This window comes from Gastrolobium bilobum, unplaced genomic scaffold (assembly GCF_033153095.1).
Source record: "Gastrolobium bilobum isolate Gb01-03AN ecotype WA unplaced genomic scaffold, APGP_CSIRO_Gbil_v1 utg3539, whole genome shotgun sequence".
In the NCBI taxonomy this organism is placed as follows: Eukaryota; Viridiplantae; Streptophyta; class Magnoliopsida; order Fabales; family Fabaceae; genus Gastrolobium; species Gastrolobium bilobum.
The window spans coordinates 87,615-100,972 of NW_026897898.1; the positions used below are offsets into that span (position 1 = coordinate 87,615).

General features: G+C 32.1%; 1 protein-coding gene across 3 annotated transcripts; it reads left to right on the plus strand.

Annotated features, from left to right (window-relative positions):
* Window positions 1–6,595: 6,595 nt before the first annotated feature.
* LOC133311290 (uncharacterized) lies at window positions 6,596–13,358 on the plus strand. Of its 3 annotated transcripts, XM_061512317.1 has the most exons (13): window positions 6,596–6,747; window positions 7,407–7,491; window positions 7,665–7,716; window positions 7,800–7,820; window positions 7,915–7,968; window positions 8,741–8,791; window positions 9,651–9,713; window positions 10,833–10,898; window positions 11,108–11,146; window positions 11,430–11,552; window positions 11,654–11,746; window positions 12,363–12,522; window positions 12,631–13,358. In XM_061512317.1, the coding sequence occupies exons 1-13, from the start codon at window positions 6,654–6,656 to the stop codon at window positions 12,753–12,755; spliced, it is 1,026 nt and encodes a 341-aa protein (XP_061368301.1). In that variant the 5' UTR covers window positions 6,596–6,653; the 3' UTR covers window positions 12,756–13,358. The 3 variants fall into 3 exon arrangements, with proteins under 3 accessions (XP_061368301.1, XP_061368300.1, XP_061368299.1); XM_061512316.1 differs by having other exon boundaries at window positions 9,651–9,717; window positions 10,837–10,898; window positions 12,363–13,354; XM_061512315.1 differs by having other exon boundaries at window positions 12,363–13,352.

The window sequence follows — 13,358 nt, forward strand, 5'->3', positions numbered from 1 at the left end:
AAAATTACGATTTCTTTTATAATACCTACATTTTTTAGATTGTCGTATGACTATTTTGAAGGACATGTGATAGAATATTAATATAAGTTCTTAAGTTTAATATAAATTTTATCAGTATCATCATTAGTTAACTATTTTCCATTCATTTTACTTTTAACGGAGCATTTGATAGAGGAGATTTTTTTTTACCGGGAAAAAAAATTTCCAGAAATATGGAGGAAATTTTTTTCCTTGGTAAGTTACGAAAATGTGTTTCGTAGGCCAAAATTTTTCTGAAAATGTGAGGTTAATTTTACTGATGCTATATTCAATTGATTGTAAAATATTGATGAGAATCTGAATTAGAATGACAAAATTATTCATTTTTACACATCTGTTGATATATTGTATAAGGCATTTTTGTCGCAAAATATGAAAATGTGTTTATCAGTTGGTGGAAAAAACTAATACCGTAGGTAAGATGAGATTATTTTTTCTCATATATAGTTAAAACCGGGAATGATGAAAAAAAAGTATCCTGTGATAATTTTACTATCACTCATGTTAAATATGATAAAAAAAATCTCCACCCCATTTTCCACTATTTCCCTCAAAATAGTTATACCAAACGGCCTTGATATATATGTGTTTGTGTGTGTATAAACTGAGAAAAAACTTTTATTCGGGATATTCGGGAATCCCTTGACAATTTATTTGTCGACAAATATCTTTAAAAACAAACAAACAACACAAAACGAAATTTGCTCCGTTGTTGAACCCTGGAGACTGGAAGGAAGAGAAAAAGGAAAAAATAATACAGGTAAATTGAAGCATTGAACTACGGAATCCCGTTTTGGTAATTTTTGAACTTCAGCGCCGTTGCTTCGTCAGAAGATATTTTTTGTCCAATTGATTTTTTTTTGTTAATGCCCTCTCTTGGGGGTAGTACTGTTTGGGCAATGCAACAAGCGATTGAAGATATTTTTATTTTGTCAAAAGCTGATAGCTCAGTTGGTGCATGAAGCTAAGCAGGTGGGGATGGGAAAAGTGTTCGAATTTTTTTAGTATCATCTTTGAGAGAGGTTTAAAGTTTTAATCATGTACGCACCCCAAATCGAATTAGTTGCGAAACAATGAACTGGTTAAACTATTTTCAAAAAAAAAAAAAAAATTATTTTTATTTTTAAGACATTTCAATTTATTTATTACTTCTCCAAATGAGTATGAGGATTAAGAGTTTAAACCTAAAAACGATCCCGGAACTGAGGATTATTTCTGAAAAGGACTTTTCTAAATAATGCTCTACGATCTTTTGGGCCGGAATGGCAATATTATTCAAATGTATGGACCACGTGTGGGCTTTACCAAATGCCATTCACGCCTGCATCGGCTCCACCTCAAAGTCATGTTTTGTTTTTAATTTTTTCAAACGTGTTGGGTATAATTCAATTGGATCGATCATGTGTTGTATGTAAGCTGCTTCACCATATGTCGTTCATGCCGCAATTGCACCGATTCACGTTATAATTACGGGGAATATTACTCTCATGTTACATGACAGTAATTTTCTCATGCTATAGAAAGAAATTAAGTGGAGCCCATCATTAAAAAGCAAAAAAGAAAAAGAAAAAAAAGAATGAATGCGATTTTCGAAATGAGATAATATGAGATAACTATGTGATGTAAAATGAGAGTAATATTTTTCTATAATTATTTGGAGTACATTTGAAAGTTTTTTTTTTCTTTCAAAACTGTTTTAAATATGAATTTTAAAACTGATTTTGAGAGTAAAAAACAAAAAAACTTAGTGTAGTTAAACTAAAGTTATAAAGAAGTTGTTGTTATTTACAAAAATACCATTAATGAAGTTTTAGAATTACAAAAATGCCACTGTAAAGTAACCTTTTGAGTCTTGATATTTATGAAATTGCCATTAATGAATTCTAATATTTACGAAAATGCCACTACAAAAACAAAAAAACAAAAAAAAATCATAAAACTGCTTTAGAGAACATCCGTAGATTGTTTTGGTTTTTCAGTTTTTAAAACTTAAAAACGATCATTATTTTGAAAATCATTTTGCAAAACAATAATTTTCAAACAGATTTTTTTATTTTTTTATTTTAAAAATTATTTTTGAGAATAAGAATCAAACAGGGCCTTGTATTCATTTTTTTTTTTGTCCATTATTGAGTTTTTGTTTACTTAATGTCCACCGTTTGTCAAAAAGTTGCACCGGTGCGGCGGTGCACGTGCACCTAGAGTGTTGGAAAAATTTTAATATGGTTCGAGAGTATAAATTTTTTTTGGGATATATTTTTCTTATGTTGTAGGAAAAGAATTACCTCATGTTGTAGAAATAAAGGTATAAGTGGGACCCACGTGTAAGAGGAGAGAGAAAAAACAAGTGGTGGGACCCAACTCCTTTTTGTGTGTGTAGGAGAGATGTTTATCTCATGTAAAATGAGATAAACATAACCCATTTTTTTTATGCTCCTTCTTTTTTAGGTATTCTTAAACCCGGGCTTTTTTCCTTATATTTTTCTGTCAATCTCACTTCTTTTTTATTTTAACACGAAACATCGTGCTCCCGCACCATCAAAGAAATGCTCAGATTTAGGGGTGGCAAAGTGGGCAGCCCGCCCCCGTTTGGCGGGTTAACCCGTCAGCTCGAGCCTATTTTACACTGACCCATCTTGACTCGCCTATCCTCGTCATCAACTCACCAAAAAATAAGTCTACCCTGTCTGTCCCGTTTTTGAGATAGGTTGAAAAACTCAATCGCCTCGTCCCGTTTAGCGGATTGGACGGGTTAGCCCGCCGAGCCGAGCCCATTTTGCCGACTCTACTGAGAGGAATGTCCCTTTTTTTAATATTGTGCTATATAGGTAGAGTATAGCGATACTATTGCCTCCACCTATATAAAAGCCTATATTTTACGGTGAGTGAGTCACCTATTCACTTAAAAAATAAAATAAAATAATATTTTTATAAATTTAATATTTTCCTGAATGGAGATAAATTATCTCTAACAAATTCAAAACAATATTATTTTAGAATTAAAAGATTAAAAATTTATAATAATAAAGATTAATATACTTTTGAAATAAATTAGAATTATAAAAATATCTATATCTCAACACCAAAATGATATTATTTTAGATTCATTAAAATTAATTTTTTTATTGACTGGAGAAACATTAAACCCTCTTTTTAATTATATTTATTTTATTATTTTTTAGTTAATATTATATGAATCTCATCTATTTATATTTTTACTAAAGAATATGTATTACAAGATTATAAAAATTCACTAATCGTAACCTATTCGAATGAGTTTGTAGAAAAGAAAAGAAAAATAGTATTTTTTTTAAATGCTAGGGTTATTTTGCATTTGAATCTTCGAAGCCAGAATTATTCCTACGTGAATCCAATAAGTTGTCTTTCGAGCCTTGTTGATTTTGCTATGTTTGTCCATGGCATAATTTAGGGTGTGCATGGAAACAATTTTATTTTTTCAAGAGAAATAATTTTTTTAATTCAGTTTTTAGGAAAAGTTTATAAACAAAATAAAAAGCAGTGATGATTAACTCGGTCGAGATATTGGCTCACTAGGTAATTGGTTCAATCAGATTCAATTGAATTTACTATTCACATATTAAAAAAATATAAACGTACTGCTTATATTAAAAATTCACATAAGAAATTTAACAATGAGCTTCAAAAAATAAATTGATTCTCAATGATAACAAATATTATATACTTCTAGATTTTTAGCTCTAGACCATATCCTAACGTTTGATTAAAATTGCAATGTAAGTTAAATGCACCTTTTATGCCTTGACATAACACAGATAAACTAAATCATTATAACAAATAATAGGCATGAAATATACACTAAGGATAAAGTATCCACCGTTGATATGTGACAATCAGTGTTTATCTCCACTTAACTTCTTGAGATCATTATAAGATGTAACTAAATTACATAAACAAATTGTACTAATCTAAAATACTTTCTTATTTTCACCTTACTTTTTAATCATATTTATCACAAAATATGAGCATGATTTAATTCAAGAGTTCTCAGCCAAAAAAAAAAAGCTTTACAAAAAAAAATAAAGAGAGTCAACTGGTCTAACCCGGATCGCCGAGTCTCGGCCGGGTCAACCGTTCCAAACCATGTTGACTGTAAAATCGGTCCAAATGACCACTCGGACTGATGAACTCGTCGGATCCCGATACCTGGGTCAATCCGGCTGGTCCGAGCCGATTTTTAAAACACTAATGAAAAGTACTTGAAAACACATCTTATTTCTGTTTTCATTATGAGATAACATGTATTTAATAAATAAAATATATTTAATCCTGATAATACTTTTAAATAGTATGGCAAAACAAAACAAAAAATTCTCATTTGTCTAAATTTGTTACTTGTATTTCTAGATTATTGGTTCAATTTCTAGAAAAAAAAGTTAACTAGTTTTATCAAACATTACTTTTATCCCTAAACTAAACAAAATAATATATTTAAAATATTATCATGCACACTCTTAGCAACTAGAGATAATTATGTATTATAAATATACAACAGAAAAAATATGTTCACATGCTATTATAACTTTCGTATTAAAATTTAAGAATACATATAAAACTTGGATGGTTATACTTACTACCATTTTAAATTTATTATTTTTACAACTTGTTTAGTTGTTCTTGGATCAATTTGAAAACAATGACAGTTATTTATTTATTTTTCAACCATTGATTTTAAATTGATCTAATGACAATCAAATATGTTATAAGAGTGATAAACCTAAAATGATAGTCTTCTCCATAAAACTTAGTGTCTGAAAATATCACTTCTGTGTTTTGGTCTGAAAATTCCCAAGATATAAATTGATTCCCAATGTCATCAACTTACTAATAAATTTAACTTTCTCGAGTGCTGACAGAAATTTTAAGGAATATCTTTTAAGGATCAAATTCTGTATTTACACTAACATTTAATTTATTACTATTTAAAGCAATCATATATATATATATATATATATATATATATATATATATATTATATGAGTTCGATTTTTCTACCGTCAACGTAGATAACTTATCTATATTGAGCCCAAAACAATGTCGTTTTGAGGCAAAAATCAAGATATTTTTGTAATTATAATTTATTTCAGGATTATGATAGTCTGTTTCATTGTAACTTTTTAATTTTTCAACCCAGAACGACGTCGATTTGGGAGCGAATGTAGATAACTTATCTATATTCACTGTAGAAATATTAAAGCATATATATATATGGGGTTCGCTTTTTATGCAATTATCTGCAGTAAGCCCAATACAACGTCGTTTTGGGACGAAAATCATGATATTTTTGTAATTTTAATTTATTTCAAAATTATTATAGTATTTATAATTATAATTTTTTAATATTTCAATTCCAAAACGACGTCCTTTGGGAGTAAATACAAATAACTTATCTGCATTAACTGCAGAAATATTTTTCTGCTTTATTTGTGTAATTTCTCTTAACATTATTTGTGTAATTTTAACATATTTGCTAAATGGAACTGGGATTGAGACGAGGAAGGAGAGGATAGGAATTTGGAGTTGGGCCGAACATGGGCCAATGCTCATTGTTGGTATTGCGTCTGCCCAACCACACTGACAAAAAGGAAGGAAACCCATACGAAACAAATAATGGTAGCGCCTAGATTCATTCATCCATATTCATTCACACTAAGGCATGATGGATGAGTTTTTTCAAAAATAACTTTTTATGACTTTTTTTAAAGTTAAAGTTATTTTATATTTAGATGAATTACATAAAAAGTATATTCAAATAAAAAAGTTATTTAAATGTTAAAATTAATAAAGATTTTTTATATAAAAAATTACTGGATATGTGATGATAGTGATAGTAGTGGGATAGTGGTTAAAATGAGATTGAGATAAAATTGAATTTTTTTAAAAAAAAGATTTAACTTTTAACTTCCATTTTTTTTATAAGCAAGGAATCCTGACTTCTAAAAAAAAAAAAAAATACTATTTTAATTATTATTTTTTAAATCAACTTCTCTTAAAAAAAAAAAAACATCACCCAAACATACTGAAACTACCTCCATGACACACTAGAGAATGAATTCTCTTATCACGTGAAAACTTTGTGTATCTTAGTTCATATATATTCATAAATTTTAATAATACTCCCTTTTTTTTTTTTTTCTTTTTTAGTTTATCGATTATTGGACTGATTCAATTCGAATAAGAAAGATCATATCTCCCCATCAAGTTTTAATATAATTGCACTTATTCGAACTAGACATCACAAATTAAACTATAACAATCCCTTAACAATTGATGCAGGTGGTTGATGGTTACTTTCTTTATTTAATACCTAGAGTAGATACAAATCACAACTTTGTAATATAAAATTTTAATTTCACATTATTCTTTGACGACTTGAACTTTTTTCAAACAAGTAATTTATTTCTCAAAGCTCCTCTTGTCTTTCTTTGTCTTGCGTGCTACCAAATACCAATAGCAACCAAACAAGTTAGCAGTTTCTCCAACAGTTACCTGAGCCTTGTGACTTGTCTTCGGAGTACTATAGTCTATAAAACACTCTCTCCTTAACCTTATAGAAACTATCGCCAAATTGATTGATGGCTCTTCCTTCGTTATCCTCTTTCTTTTTCTTCGTCTTCATCTTCTTCGTCTTCCCTATCTCACACTCAATACCCTTCATTGTCCTTCACGGTAATTTTATTATTATTTTTATATCAGTGAACCCAATTATGTTTTTAGAAGGTTTTCATTTCATGTTTTGTTATGACTACTGCTGCTGCGTCCGTGTTTGTTGGGATTGAGGAATTTGTCTTGCTCTTGCTTGTTCATATCACTGTCTTGTTCCAGTCTATTTATAATTTATTGTTGATCGCTTTTAACTCTCAACATATTTGTTGATATATATAAATTCATTAACCTAGACTCAGCCAACAGCTTAACTTTTGAGTTGAATTGCTGGTATTAGAGACTCGGTGTACCAGATTCGATCCTCACTGCCCCACTCTTTTTCTAGTAGAATTTATTTCTTCACACAGGTGGGTGGGCCGCCTGAGCATCGTCCACCCTTCAAGTCTAGTTGACTCTTATGTGAGGTGGCGTGTTAATGTAGCCTCACCCAACACCAAGAGCTTAAGTTTTTGGGTTGTATTGGTTCTTTACAATATTTGAGTAACCTGATTCATTTCTGCCACATCTGCTTCCAATTTTTTATGGAGGTGCAATCTATAATTACCATGCACTTATATTTTAGACCTTTGAATTGCCTGGTTATACTTGGATTCTATTTTTGGTTCGCCATACTCTTTAGTATAGCATTATACTTGTTGTGTTACAATGATTCTTGATGGCAGGAATTGGGGATCAGTGTTCTAACCGTGGAGTGAAAAAATTCACCCAGGAATTGAGCAGCTTCTCTGGTGCTAAAGGATATTGCGTGTAAGCTTGCATAACTTTTACATTAATTTCGTTACCATATATGAAGGAATTTTGTTTGTTTTATGCCACATTCGTTTCTAGTATTTTCTCTAGCTTTTGTTAACATTTTAAACTCAGGATATAGAGACTGTAATTTGTTTTTCACGACTAATGAAGTTTCCCTGTTTCTCCAGTGAGGTAGGCAATGGATTATGGGATTCATGGTTTCTACCTTTGAACGAGCAGGTAATATGTCAGAAGGATTTTCTATGTTGAAGATGTTGCCATTATTGACTATTTGTAACTTGTTTTGTTTTACATCTCTGCAGACTGAGATTGTTTGCGAAAAGGTGATACAAAGACTCATGCTGTATGCCATGGTGGTAACATTTCTTACTAGGCTTTTGAATTTAATCTTGCTTCTCCATTTCTTACCATGTACAGGTGAAGAAAATGAAAGAATTGAAGGAAGGATACAACATTGTTGGGCTCTCCCAGGTAAAACATGAGAATTGGGATTTTCTTTATTTTTCCTTTTGTTTCTCTGATCATGTAAATTGTATTTATTTGTTCTTTCGAGTGTCAATGGGTGTTTTTATTTGCTCTATTAGAAAGCATTTGACCTTTGCAAGGGGTTTACATATATCTCCGATAGCGTCAACAAATAGGGGAGTTATATTGACAGAACAATGTTCATTTGTGGTAAAAGTTGATGTTGAATAATGGTTCTTAAGCTTTTTTAAATTTCAAACTCATCCAGTAAATTATATACGTCATCTTAGTCACCATTCAGCTTCATTAATGCTCTTCTTCTGGTGATTACCAAGCTATCAGTATTCCTCTTCTTCCTTTTAGTGGCTGCAATGCTTCAAGCCCTTGTATAGTTACAGCCTTGATATAATTGTGTCTGTTCTTTTAGACTGAAGCTTTATGAAAAGATGCTGTTTATTGCCATTTGTTTAGGTTTGCATAGGCCAAGTGGTGAAGATGGTATTTTCACTTTTCCCTTTTCGCTTATAATTTCTTGAACATGTTTTCCAGCAAGTTGTGATAGTTTATTATGCATTTCATATCATTTAGTTACTTATTTTACTGAAAAGAGGGATGATATACCATTGGGGCAGATGACCTATCTCCAATTTTTTTATTCCTTTCTTTTTTAAGTTTGTTCATTGCAAGGATTGTTAAGTTGCTACTTGAGCAATTAATTCATCTACATGTGCTTCTTTTTATAACTTTTTATATTTTGTGCTTCATTCTTGAATTACAGGGAAATTTAATCGGTCGAGGTGTTGTGGAATTTTGTGAAGGAGGACCTCCAGTAAGAATATATAATTTTATAAGTTCATTTCTTTTTTTAATATTTTAAATCATTGCTTTATCTATGTTTCTACATATTTCATTGTTAGTTATACATATACATAGCCTAATAAGGGAAATATGCTAGAGAATAATGGTTTTCATGAAATTTTAACTGGAAGTCTTCTCTATAATTGAGAGGTAATAACTGAAATTATTGGATTTGGCTCCTCTTTAGTGAGTGGTACATTTCAGAGGGAAAAGCAACCAATGTTAAGAAAATTAAGGGAGCGGATTCCAACAAATTCATAGTTTGCTACTCATGTGCATGTATTTTACCATAAAATCAACCCCTAACTTTCTCATCAATGATTTAGAGTCCTTATATTTCCCTCTAAAGTGAACTCCTTGATTTAGAGAAACCAAATCCTAAATTATTATTATCTTTGTTTCAACCTATCTTATGTATTTTGTTTTCGAATTGTGGGGTATAGCTTAGCTTTTTTGTTTTCGACTAAGTGGTTGCATCTTTCATTGTTTCTCATTATGGTGCTAAGAACCGAATTCTTTTTTTTCTTCATTGGAACGAAGGAGGTATCCCCATACAACTCCCTCCGGCCACCTCTCATTATGTTTCTCATTTTTATTTTTATTTTTGTTGTAACCGAATTCTTGTATCGGTGAAAGAAATGGAAATTTTATTCCTGTGCTTTGAAGATATATTAATTTAGTTTCTTCTTGTTCTGCTTATCTTTCTTGCATCTTCATATTCCTTTTTCTCTTTTTCAATTTTTGTATTGTTATTCTTCTCTCTGTGTTTTGTCTCTCTAAATCTTGTCAATTTAATCATGAGATTTTCTTCCTTATTATTTTTGGAACAGGTTAAAAACTTCATCTCATTAGCGGGCCCTCATGCTGGTACTGCTTCAGTTCCCTTATGTGGTGTGAGTATCACTATGGTTTTCCAGCACGATGCCTTTCTAATTTCGGTGTCTTGTGGTATCATTTTGGAAGTACAGCTTGCTACATTATCATTTTATTTGGTGCTGGCACCATGCCATACTTTAATTGAATCAGTCACAACTTCAATTATTTCATAAGAAGGTCCAAACAGATATAAAGAATTTTAATGTGAATGGTAGAACTGGAATCAAATGCTATGAGTTTCTGTATTATTTACTGAACTTAAGCCACTGATATCGGAAAATATCAGTAGCAGAGATGACTCTATACAAGAAGGATAAGTGCAAAACTCTCGAACAAGAAAGGAAAATAAAAGTAATCCAGGCAATTCTAGAGGCCTGGTTCTCTCTCCTTTACCAACTCACTTCTTTCCTCTGTTTTTTGTTTTCTCTCCCTCTTTCTTATAGCCTAATCCTTCACTTGCTTCAAACACTTCACTACTGCCATGTGTATAGCAGGTCGTTACATGAGATCACACTTCCCACCTTGCCTACGTGGGACTTTAATAACGTAGTCCACCCCCTTCTTTTCCCTAAAGTAGACCTTAGTCGTCTCAGGGTACCTGACAGTGAAACATTCATCATAGCTTAGTTAACTTTTTCCAGTCTAAATTGACGACAGAAAATAGGAGAAAGTGGGAGCTAAAATCTGATCCTTTTTTTCAGCCTAACAAGATCTTATAATTTGTGTGTTTCATTTCATAATTTGATACGATGGGGGACTGAAATCCTAGTATATTTTCTTTCCTTAAAATCTCTTATATCATGAAAGAGAGTAAAACTATTTATCAATTTTCATATTCCTGTAGAGTATTATTGGATAAAATTATTAAAACCCCTACTTCAGTCTCACTTCATCTCCATTTTTGTTCGTTCCCAACTTATACAGACTACAGAGTACTTTTAGATTCACTATTTAGGTAATGCCATGTGTTATGGTTGTTTGTGACATATTGCAACCTTTACTTTGATGTTGTGTTTCTGAAAATTGTTGGTCATGCAGCCAGTGTGCACAAAAGAACAGATTAGAAGAATTTAATCTATAACTAATTTTTCTTTTGCCTAGTTCTGATGTTGTTCCATGGTATTTCGTTTCTACAGTCAGGTATCTTTTGCATGATTGCAGACACCCTCATCAAGGGAGAGGTTTACAGTGGTTATATTCAAGTATTCATCTCTACCTTATTTATTTTCTCTTTTGCCTGATTTGTATCTTCTTTTTGCAGTTTTACAATGTTTCCTCCCCCCCCCCCCCCTCTCTCTCTTAGCATATTTGCTTTTCTGAATTTATTTATTATCTCATTAACTTGACACTAAACATTATTTTTTGTTCACGCGTTACTGTCTCTGACATACCTTAATTTAAAAAATTGCAGGAACACTTAGCTCCTAGTGGATATCTTAAATTACCGAATGTAAGTATTTACTCTTTGTTGAATAATTCTAAAGAAATTGAGTAATGACTGATGGCTTATTTCTCTAACAAGTGTAGATTAGAGTAATGAAAAATCACTTCTTTGTAGTTCTTTTCCTTAGATTCCAATTTTAATATCTTTTCCCGCAATGGAGACAGCTGCAGAGCTTCTTTTCTTCTGTTTAACTATTCAATTATATAACAGTATGTGTCCATTTATCCTAGTTGTCCGTTTGCTTAAAATTTGCTCAAAACCTTGACATCAATATCAATTTTAATTTCAGGCCATACCTAATTATTTGGAGAAGTGTAGGTTTCTCCCAGTGCTTAACAATGAAATACCAGATCAGAGAAATTCCACTTACAAGGAAAGATTTAGTAGCTTGCAAAAATTGGTACTTATCATGGTAAGTCCTCTAAAAGGATTTTTCTTTGATATATCATGAATATTGCGAGCTGACCATGAGAAAAACTTATTTATGTGTAATCTTATTTGATACACTAACAGTTTGAGCACGACACTGTTTTAATACCAAAGGAAACTTCCTGGTTTGGATATTACCCAGATGGCTTCTTCGAGCCAGTTTTACCACCGCAAGAGGTATTATTCTTAATCCAAATTGTCTAGATATTTGCCTGTGATACTAGTTGCCTTACTCTGGCATTTGCATTCCATCTATTAAATGATATCAGTGGAGTTGCTTCCTTAAGCTTCTATTACCTATTTGAGTTATAAATGCCATTGCCATTTCAACCTCATAGACGTAGGTTCCATAGGTTTTCTTTGAATAGCCATTTTAGACAGAAACGGCTGAAACACATAATCTGAAATTCTTGGCATTATTTGCTGTTAGTTAATAGGCTTTAAACAACTGCACTGTGACTGGTATGATGTGGCAGTTGACTGTTGTAACATCACCTTTATTGAAGGATCTTGTGAGAAGCATGATAATCATATATAAGGATGTGATCCGTCCGAAGCAATTCATAGTTGAAATTATAGAGCTTGGCATATGGGAAAACCAATCAGTGTGATACAAATATATTACTATTACCTTGGTAGTTGATATCATGTGCTTATAAGTCATAATACACCAAACAAGCAAAGCAACTCGGCCACAAATTTGTAAAACAATGAACAGTTTTACAGAACATTAAATGTCAATTAAGGTGCAATATTTCTTGTTATAGTCTTACTCCCCCGTTCTGCTTTGCAGACAGAACTTTACATTGAAGACTGGATTGGCTTAAGAACCCTGGATGAAGCTGGCAAGGTTCACTTCATTAGTGTTCCAGGAAAACATCTAGGAATCTCCGAGAAGGATATGAAGGAACATGTAGTGCCTTACTTGAAGGATCAGGCATCAACAGAAGATAGCACCAATAATACTGGCTTCTGGAGGATGCGAGGAGTTAATCAGAGAGCTATTCAAAGCAACACGATGGAGCAATCTCAAACGGTGGAGGAAGAACCATCAGCCTCAGCATTATTCGATGGGTCATTCTCATATTGGTGGCCTACATCAGTCAAGGCTTTCCTTGGTGAATTGATTGGCATTAACGAAGAGGAGTCTTCAAAGAAGTCATCACGTTATACACGACTGTTTTAACAGTAACTAATAAATTGTTGAAGAACGTGTTTTTGGACTGATCAAAAGAGTTATTTGCATCAAATTACTTGATACATACAACATATAAGAGTGTAGAACATCTTGACATTGGTTCAACTGATAAAAGATCAAAACACGTAGTTTGATAGGTTTAGGTTCGATTCCCACTACCAGCAATATCCTCTAATCTGCTTTGCACACAGAACTTTACATTAAGGACTGAATTGGCTTAAGAACCCTGGATGAAATTGGCATAGTCCACTTCATTAGTGTTCTTGGTAACAATTAGCACCAATAAGGCTAGCTTCTTGAGGAAGCCAGGTGTTACTCAGAGAGTTACTCTAAACATAATGGCGCAAGCTGTGTCTCAAGCGGAGGAGGAAAAACCATTGGCTACACAGCATTACTCCATGGATTATTGTCTTATTGGTGACCTACCTCATTCAAGGCTTTAATTGGCCTTACGGAGGAGGAATATACTCTAATCACGTTATACCTTATTGTGAAACAAGATCTAATCAATCATGGGAAAGTGTGATTTGACGTATCAAAATAATTGTCTGCATCATACACAAAAATGTAATACATTGTCCATGGGGTTGA